This window comes from Leptosomus discolor, chromosome 13 (assembly GCF_034619465.1).
Source record: "Leptosomus discolor isolate bLepDis1 chromosome 13, bLepDis1.hap2, whole genome shotgun sequence".
Classification (NCBI taxonomy): Eukaryota; Metazoa; Chordata; class Aves; order Leptosomiformes; family Leptosomidae; genus Leptosomus; species Leptosomus discolor.
Genome location: NC_141403.1, coordinates 6809309 through 6819559, shown reverse-complemented (window position 1 = coordinate 6819559; position 10251 = coordinate 6809309). Strand labels below are relative to the sequence as shown.

The following is a 10251-nucleotide window of genomic DNA, read 5'->3' as shown; positions in this document are numbered from 1 at the left end:
ATTATAACCTGACTTCTGAAAAGATCTGGCTTCTGCTACCACGTTCGTGAGAACCTGCAGAGTGAAGCAAATACTGTGCTCACTCTTGCACTTCTTTTCCCACAGAGATATTAACCTGTTCCTTTACCCATTAGTGCTTCCACCTTGTTGCTCAGACCCATTGCCACCTGTCGTGCGTATGGTAGCGACGACTCATGGGCAAACGATCAAGTTCGTAAGGTGTGACATGCTATGTGGCTCTTTCGTCTCTGTTACCATGTAGGTAAACAGTAAGAAAAAATAAAATTGCTTTTAAAAAATCCTTGGCAGAGGCAGCTGGAAAATCATTTCCTCCCAAGTGCAGAGGTGCAGAGTTGTTAAGGATGGGTTTCTCCACTCAGACATGCCAGCTGCAGTGAGAGCAGGGGAGCTCTTGGGTCCACATTGAGCTCTGGTTAGACTGGGAAGGATCCTCTTGTACCCTAGGAAATTGTTAATTTTGTGTAGATAAACATAGTCCTTGGTGCAGAGGACACTCAAGCAGCCCGGCTCTGCTTTAATCTGGGACAGAGTCTCGGTTAGGCAGCCTTTGAACAGAAAACTGAATGAGACTGGAAGGAGCACCCCACCTGTACATCTCTTTCCTCGCACTTGGACTTTTTAAACAAAGCATTATTTATTCAATCAAAGGTACAAGGCAAACATGAAAGGGTAAAACCATGTACTCCTATTTTGGGTCTCTTCCTTGCTTTTTGCCTATGCTCATTACCCTTCCTAAGCAAATTCTGGCCAGTTGCTCCCCACTCCTCTGAAGACTTGATTTTTTTTCTCCTAATCTTAAGCTTGGTGCTGGAAAGAGCAATCATCCTTGCTCCGGTGGTGGTGAAGCAGATGCTTCTAGAAAAACATTGCCAATGTTTGCACTTGTGATTTCAAAGACCTGTTGTTTTTTTTTTTTCCAAACCACATTTAATTTTAAAGGATGGAATATATTGAACAGAGTTGGTTTAATTTTTATAGGACAGAGGCACTCTAGGAAGTTTTCATAAACTTTGTTTAAAATATTATTATTTTGTAAGAAGTTTTGTGATTTGTTGGCTATTATTTTCTCAACAGAAAGCTTTTATGAGCTGTGTAGATCTTTACTGATGACCCAAGTGATTTTCTGAATCGTGGAGCTTTTTTGTTTTTAATTGCTCCATATACTTACTGCCGAATATAAAAAGTGCATATAAACACTTCCTGGAAATTTATTCACTTGCAAAGCAAATAGCAAGCTCTAGAAAAATCCCTACTTTGGAAAACCTACTAACTTGTTGTGAAACAAAGGAATAAATCATCTTAGATGAAGCAATATTTAAAATAAGAGGAAGAAAATGAAAAGCTTACCCCTTATTAAAAAGTCTGTAATTGTACTTCTAGCACTTTGTAATTATACAGTGCATAAATTTCTCAGACATCCGCAATTACTTTAAATTTTTTTAAGCAGAGTTCTAAATATATAAAAGATTCATTCTTACCTGCAGTTTTCTACTTAGCATATTGTCGCTACAGTTTTGCATATATAACATAAAATACAAACACAAAACCAGACAATCAGATATTTTGTTTATAACCAATGGTAACTGCAGCGTATTAATAAAACATTTTCTGGTTCAATTTTCTGTTAGAAAGGGAATAAAAATGGAGTCCAAACTCTGCAATTTAACTCTGGAACAAGCTAAATAACTGTAGTACGGACAGTGTCGGAAGCACAGTTATTGGACCCATTCATTGTCACAAAGTTGGTGGGAAAGTGGTTGGAAACTTTATATAAGATTTGGATGATTTTCATTAGTTCAGTAAACTATTTAAATTGGCCATTTCCTCGCACAGATTAGTGTTATAAAGTTTAGGACTTAGCCACATTGTTTTGTTCATAGGATTCTTTTTTCTCCGCAATTTTGTAAAATAAGAAATAATATGGTTAATTCCATAATTTCCTTGTCTAATGTTGTAAATTGCTTAATTTATTTAAGCATTTAGTAGTGATTTTTTAAGGACAAGCAAGGTGGGAGTTGGTAGCACATGTATATGCTTGTAGTAAATTACCAGGCAGACGTCCTTTACCAACGCACAACCGTTCCTGCAGTTGCTACAGGAAACATAGCACACATTTTCAGCTACATATATTTGCAAGTATAGCACCTGGTAATCTTATCATTGCCTGTTAAGAAGGCTTATAACCTTTGTCTGAGAATTGCATTGGGTCCCTCAAACTGTGCGCAACATCCCCGCATGGGAGCATCTGAAAGCCATGTTCTTCTCCCCATTTCTGTTAACTTCAGCACACTTTGGGTCAGATTCTCTTTTAACAGTTTGTTGTAAGATGTTTTTCTGGGTACAAACACATTTCAACAGTGAAGGAAGAAGTTCTTAATTTGTGCCATGCTTTCTTTTTCCATTCTTTAAGAATTAGCCTTTCTGCTGCGTTGCTTTGCTTTTCTTCATGGCCCCTGACATGCGCTTCTCAGCAGGTAAATGACAATTCCTAAAAGCTATTGCAGCACATCATGAATGAGAAATTCCCCTTGCAGAACCAGTGGGAGACACTGTTGTGCAGACAGTGTTGGAGCACCCTGAGAGTAGACAAAGGAGGAATAGAAGAACAGCCGACACTACAGTAAAGAACATGCTGTTCCCCATTTTAGTGGTAGGATAAACATGATCGAGGCAGTTCAGAAGACAAGAGGATGTTGCAGGGAATGCACAGTGAATTCTCACCATCTGAAGTGGACATGGTAAAGACCCTGAAAAGGTAGTTGTTGTTCGTTTTGCAGAGCATCTATGAGCTTGTAAAGCGAGACTGATGGGGTATGGCTGGTGGGGCAGAGATAAGGACACATGGAAAAGAAAGTCCTGACATAACATCCTCAGTGAGCAACGTCTGGACCTGAGAAACAGCACCAGAATCTGGACTCCTCCACAGCAGTATGTGATATCTACCGTCAACGTAGTATTGCTTATTTGTAGCAGATGTAGAGTCAATTTAATATAGTATCTAGATGTTGATAACGTTGTCACATATTGGGTGACTAACGGCATCGTATATCACTATTGGTGTTCCAGGAGTTATGGTAAGTTGAACAGGTATTCAGCCTTGCTGTAGGGATTTCCTTACCCACCTGCTTTGAACCAGCTGGTGAATGGATGGAAAGAATTGCCTCCGCCAGCAACTCTAACTGGTGAGGGGGATGGGGCCCTGTGGGCATGCAGCAGGCAGGGTCATCAGGTCACCTGTCATAGCTTGCTTCTGAATTTTCAGACCATGATTTGGAAAGAAATCTAGGTGCAACCACAGTTCTGAGGATGATCAGACTTGGCCATTGCTGTATTACTTTGCTTTTTCCTACCCTTACGATGCTTTAGAACTTCTTCCTTAGTCCGCTTATTACTTTGTCTTAAAGAGACCAGATTTAATCTTATTCATGGTCAAACTCTTTAATCAGTGTTTTGCAGAATGGTCAACCCAGCAGAACCCTATTTGGGCCACTGTATGCTCTCATTGCACAAATAATAAAAATAATTGTAAAAGGCTTCTATTTCTGCATTCCAGATTTAATTCTGACAGGTAGCGATGTATGCCACCTGCCCACACAGAGGGTGTAATAATGTCCTTGGAAACAGCTACACATCATCATATCAAGCACTGTAAGAAAAGACCCATTGGAAACAGACTACTTGGCAAAACAGACTGTTGGTTTGATCCAGAATGATGATTCTGAAACAGTGAATTTGTTCTGGAAATACAGCACTTTACAATGGATTTTTTTTTTTCTTGAACACTTTTAGCTGCAGTAACATGACTCAATGGTACCAGTTCTTCAAAACACAAAGAATTTAACTATGTAGCATAACTACTGAGTGCCACTTCATTTCTTACCTAGTCTCAGAGGGATGGAAATCGGGCACCTCAAATTTAACCAGCCTTGAATCAGAGTCCAAAAATTAGCACAGTAATAATTTCAAAGATGATGGCTAGCAGCAGTAGGGCCTATTAGAGTGATTTCTGCATTACTCCTTCTGTCTTACGTTCCATCTTGGCCTGGTTTATTTAACTGTGTTTGAAGTTATTTATGCCAGGATTAATTTCTCTGGGTAACATTTCTTGATGCCTTTTTGGTTTTAGTGGACTTTAAGAGTCAGCAGAACACTTCACCACACTGAAAAGACTTGTCAACAGCGCCGCAGTTTGTCCTGAGCTTTTTGAGACCTGCAGTTTTTGAGAAGACTTGTAACATTTTGGTATTCTCTTTATCACGTTGCCTGTGTGAATGAACAAGTATATCGGATGAGTATCAAAGCCTTCTGAGAAGGAAAAGATTACCACACTCTTTTGAATCTTTTCCTTTTAATCCTGCAGTGCTGCTTAGAAGATAGGTTTGGGCTTTGGTGTTTTTTTGTTTTTTTTACGAACTGGCCAAGGTATCTCCAAAAGATGATAGCTAGCTGCCTTCTCCCATTATATGAAATTTCCACATTTAGTTGTCCAAAGTTCCCATGGCATGTTGCAGCCCCAGAAATAAGAAATGATCTATCACATGAACTCTGGCTGCTACTTGGGTAGCTTTAGCTCACCGCAGAGAACAAGTGTCAAACTGCAAGTCCCATCAAGTATGAAGACAATAGCTTCTATAGGTACCTAATATAGAGCACATGGAAGTTTTATATAGTGTATTGCTACTCTGTCACTATGCCAACCAGAAATTAGCCTTGTTATTCCTTTAGCTGAAGATCTGTTTCGTAACACAGACTTGGTGACTGAGGCATAAAAGCCCATGTGCAATTTTTCAGATTCAGCTTTAAGGTGAATTTAATGTAGACCTTGTAAAATACGTCTCTCTTCTGAGGCATGGAGGAGAGCAGGTTCACGCTCCTCTCAGCCTTTCAGGACACCAGTGTCCCCAGGAAAGCAGGACAGCGTCTGTCTCTTTTTGATTGAAAATCCTCCTGTGCAGCTTCTAATTTTCTGTAGGTGGGTAAATGTCTACTGCAATAATCCAGACTGGTTAGCTTCTCAGTGCTACTGTAGTATCAGCAGTGAATAACAACAACCAACGAACAGTTCCACTATTTTTCTGCTGATTTGTCTCAGCCTCAGTAGGCGAGGATGTAATGCAGAAGCAAAGCACCTCAGACCTAGTGCTGGGGAGCGCTAACTCGTCAGGTGTAGACTAGATTTCTGCAGGAAAGGGATCTGCTACCACACAGGCATGTTGTAGGACTCCCATCCAATACAAAATATAAATATACACTACATTATTTAAGGGGACTGTAGTAACATCTGAGCCTGTAGTAATTTATAAAGACAGATTATATTGCTGGCTATTCATATATTGAAATTATGCTAACTGTATCCAAGTTCATTGTACTACTTACAGCTCCCCAGAATTCTGACAGATATTTAAATGATTACACTCCTTGCTCCTTATTATAAGTATATAGATTTTTTTCTTAATATACACATTACAAGAAAGATTTTGGACACATTTCCTTTAAAGAAAATGCTCGTTTTACTTTAAGGATTTGAGAGTTTTGGTTGAGAATCTCTTGCCTTATTGATCTGCCTGGTGTCTGACCTGAGAACTTAAATTTGGGAGCAAAACAGAGTTTCAATCTAGATTTAAGTAAAACTACTTCTATGATTTCAGCAGCCTTTGTTCAACCATTCAAACAATCTTGTTAAAAAGTACTCATCTCCAAAATTTTAATTAACTCCATTTTATATATAGTTTACAATAAAAACCCTTGTTCCCTTAGCCTTGTTCTCCCTGGCTAATTTTTATTGGTTTGGGCATATCCTCTAACGTAGTGTCTGAATTAGGTTTGGGAGCATTTTTTTAGTCTATAACTCCGGTTTAGGAAAACAGTGATGGCTTGTCAGTGAAGAACCAGTGCCATCTAAGGGCTGAAAGCTGAAAGGAGGGGAAGTGTCCAAAAGACTAAATACAATCGAGATAATAAGAACCAGTGACAGGCAAAAAGGAAATAATGGGAAAAAAAATCCAGCTAATGCAAATAGTGGCAAGCACAGTACAGACACATCCTCAGGGCTGCCCTGGCTTGGGGAACAGTGGGGAGGAAAGGTGGCCTTTGCCTGTTGACACTGCTTTGGGTCAGTGACATCTGCTCAATGTTCCTCCAAAGCAGTCCCTCCACGGGGCTGATTGACTGGGAGTAGGAATGTGCGGGAGGAGATGGGTCCTCAGCTGCATCCAGACGTCACGTATTTAAGATTACTATCCATTTGAAGAGGCTGCTTATAAAAAGAAAGAGAAGAACACCAAACAGCTTTAGGACCACATCTTTAGAAAATTCTCACTAAACTCTGTTGTGTGTATGTGTATATGTAGATATAAAGATACTTTTTATTCCTTTCTTAAAGGTATTTTAATACCCTACTTCTGATTATCATGCTTTCAAGTAAACTTTGAGGAAAAGACTCCTTACATAGAAAATGCATGCTTTGTGTCAGGCATGACAGCAGAAACTCGAGTTTCCACTCAAGTACGTTCGCTGAATAAGCTGTCTTTGAACTCCCTCTGGTGGTATAAAAGTTTTGGAAGTAGAAAAAGCTTTTGGAAGCACTCGTGGACCCTCAAATTACATAGTTTTAGCAAATAGTTGATAGTTTGTGATTTTTTTTCACTCTTCCTAAAAATGGCTATGGAAGAAGACGGGGAAAATGGCAAACATATCACATTTATGCAGAGGTTATTTTTTTTTTTCATTTTGTTATGCAGAAAAAGAAGTTGGTGAGTTTCTCTCACTCCAGACACAAATGCATAGAGTTACCTTTGGTTGCAATCATGCTTCACACTGGCGAAGCATCACAGTTATAAAACTTCCTCTGCTGTCTGCAAAGGAACTACTTTGAAACAGAAATAAGCCAGACAAGTTGAGGGACAAGTGGGGACCACACTAACTGGAACGGGCCGATCTGAAAGATCCTTAGTTGTACCAGTGAGCAATTAACCCTCAGACAGGGTTAATTAAAGAATCATTTCCTTGGCATGACTGGGCTGCTCATGGAAGCAGCTGATTACCAGAAGGGCACCAGGCTGTCCTTGCTGACCAGCGGTGTTGAAGGTCAAACCTCTCCCTCTGCTGCTGAATGCTGATTTTGGTCACATTTGGACTCCTCCAGAACGTTCTATTCCCCCCCCCCCCCCAAAAGGGCACACGGTGGAAGAAGAATATGTATTGCCTGTTTTAATGCTGAAGCTCTGCTAGATCAGAGAGGGCCTTATTCAGCACCCTTCCTAATCTGTCCAGGCTCAACTCCATCCTTCACAGAGATGCCCATCTGCCATGCCTGCAGCAGGACAGGCTCCAGTCCCACCTCCCAGACATGTCACGGACACCACGGCCGTGCAAGGGGGCTCCTGCCCAATGCATACACTTGAGCTGAGCACCCACGTCGGAGCTGGGCTGTTGCTCAAGTCTCAGCCTATTCTGTGATTATCAACCGTGGGAAAACTCCAGGTGTTTTGGGAAGCACCGAATCCTTCTCAGGTACTCATCCTGTGATGAAGAACAGGTAAGGTGTGGTTTCAGAGTGAGAAGGAATACAGGGAGGGACTGTGTTTACTACAGGCCGTGTTCTATTTGCATTTATATGCAAAAATAAGATGAGATGACTGCAAATATTTTCTCAGTCTTCCACATTCTTTTAGTTTTCCTGAGAGGGCTAAAAGAGGAGAGAGGAGGAAAAACCTCCTCATGCAGTGTTCGGACATGTGAATTCTAATGAAACTTTCATTGACCCCCTCCCTCCTTCTCTGTATAAAATTAACTGAATCTATCAGGTTTTTGTGGGTTTTTTTTTTTTTTACTTCCTTTGTCTTCCTTAAGAGAAATACTAGTAAATCTCAACAGCAAGCAGAGCACAAGTGTGTGAGAGACTGTTAAAAGTAGCCTAACCACTGCATATGTTATTTATGATCTGTAAGGAAAAAGCCAGAATATTCCCAGCAAGTCCTTTTCAAACCCTTAAATACTAATTTGTTCTGAAAATGCCTTGCGATTGTTTTCTAGGACCAAGAAAAAAAAAAAATCTATAAACCAAAATGAGCTCAATACCTTGATTTATTCCTTATCCTCTGGAGCTGTGCCTTTTTCAGTATTGCTAAGTTTGCAAGACTTCGGGTAAGCAGGTCCTGTGCATATGAAAGAGGCTGAGGAATCACGAAGCAAGAGACTCAATAACACACCTTTATTGGGCTTTACGAATCACTAGGAACAAAGACAGTCATGTGGCTTGAGTTCATGAAGTGATAACTTTAAAAAAGGGAAAAGGGACCTGCTGCAGCTCTGTGAGCTACAAACCCAGCACAGAAAGCACAGTAGAGAGAAAGAATTGGAAAAAAAAAAAACAACCTAAAAACCCAGCAAACAAGGCAAGGGATGGAGAGCAGTGCTGAGGAAATGAGTCCAGGAAGGCTGAGAAAGAGCCACTTGTACCCGGTTTGTGCCTTGGGTAGTGAGACAACCTGAAGCCCTGTGGGCCATCACAAGGAGGCTGGAGGAAAAGCACCCTCTGGGCTGGAGTCACTCAGGAAGAGCAGATGACTGTGTGAGGGACACAGGAGGGGACAGAGGGTTGACTTTATGAGGTGGTTCTGCAATCCATCAGTTTGCGAAAGCTCTTCCGGAAACTGTCATCCAGAAAGGCATACAGGAAAGGGTTGAAGCAGCTGTTGGCGTAACTCAAGCTAGTGATGAAGTAGGAAATCCCAATGATGAGTGGAGTTTGCGGGATGTCTGCGGTGAGGGCCACCACTGTGCTAAGGTGATAGGGCGTCCAGCAGAGGAGGCACACAGCCAGGATGACAACCACCATCAGCGTCACCTTTTTTTTGGCTTTATCCAGGGCTTTTGCATTGCAATGGAGGTGCACACGTCTCAATCTGCACAGCATGGTGGTGTAGAGGATGCAGATGGTGGACACTGGGATGGCAAAGCCTAAAATAAGGGTGTAGATCCGACTGCCTTTCCACCACACGCTCTCAGGGTGGGGGAACACGAAGACGCACTGGGAGCGCCCCTGCTCCTTGTGTATCTTAGCAAAGACAGTGAAGGGCAGGATGATGACTGTGACGAAGGACCAGACACAGAGGCTCACAATCTTGGCTGCTCGGTAGGTGCGGTAGGACATCTTCCTGGACTTGGTAGTGGCCACCACAACCAGGTAGCGGTCAATGCTCATGACAGTGAGGAAGTAGATGCTGGAGAAGGTGTTGTACTGGTCTATGGAGATGATGAGCTTGCACATGAACTCTCCAAAGGGCCACTGCAGGAGCAGGTAGTCAGCAATGTTGATGGGTAGCACCAAGGTAAAGAGCTCATCAGCAATGGCCAGGTTGAGAATGAAAATGTTGGTGACCGTTTTCATTTTCGGGGCTTTGAGGATTACATAGATGACGGCGGTGTTGCCTGTCAGCCCCACGGCACAGATGACTGAGTAGACGACAGGTACCGTGACGTAGAAGATGGTGCTCAGTGAGGGAGTGGACATATTCTGACTGCCATCCCCTCTCTCAGTGCAGTCTGCACATGATGAATGGGTCTCAGGGAGGGAGGAGTTCTCCATGGCCACAGGAGAGGCTGGCCAGATCCACTGGTGATGGGAACAACTTCAAAGTGAGGGAAAAAAGCTGAGACCCTTGCTCTTCTCAAGCTTGTCTCCTCCAGTGCATCCAACCACTGAGGTCTCCTGTATGCTGCCCACTGCTGCTCTGCTGGGAGCAAGGGGAGATCACCAAGGGCTCAACCAGCAGCAGAGGGTCCCACCCCACCCCCCAAAAAAGTGGCAATGGTCCCCCGCTGGCTGCTCCTTCCCTCCTCCGGCACCCATGGGCACTGAGTGGGGTCAGCACCCAGCCTCGGACTCCCCCAAACTGACCACTCCAAGGTGACAGCGCTCACCAGGAGAACCTAGTGGGCCGGGTTGGACTGCGGGACTCCTGCCCTCGGGGGGGCAGCTGTGTGCTTGGGACGCTCCCCCAAAAGCAAAACACCCTCACCGCCCCCTCTCCCGACAGCACCGAGTGTTTTGGAAGGGAAGGAAGGATGCACCGACCTGGCTGGTGTGGTCCAGCTCCCGCAGAAACGCAGGGGGGATGCGGGTGCCGGGTCCGTGCAGGCGGGGAGATGCCGGTGCCGCTTCTTGGCTTGATGCTGAGAGTCAAATTTGCATCCGTCTCGATCTAGGTAGCAACAAATAGGTGACAC

At 43.0% G+C, this 10251-nt stretch overlaps 1 protein-coding gene across 1 annotated transcript; it reads right to left on the bottom strand.

Moving 5' to 3' along the window:
* Window positions 1-8626: 8626 nt before the first annotated feature.
* Window positions 8627-9610, bottom strand: NPBWR1 (neuropeptides B and W receptor 1). Its single transcript, XM_009948060.2, has one exon. It carries the CDS (start codon window positions 9608-9610, stop codon window positions 8627-8629), a length of 984 nt encoding a protein of 327 aa, XP_009946362.1.
* Between the last annotated feature and the right edge of the window lie 641 nt (window positions 9611-10251).

Coding starts and splice junctions, on each gene's coding strand:
- NPBWR1 (XM_009948060.2), bottom strand. CDS start 9,610: ATGGAGAACTCCTCCCTCCCTGAGACCCATTCATCATGTGCAGACTGC.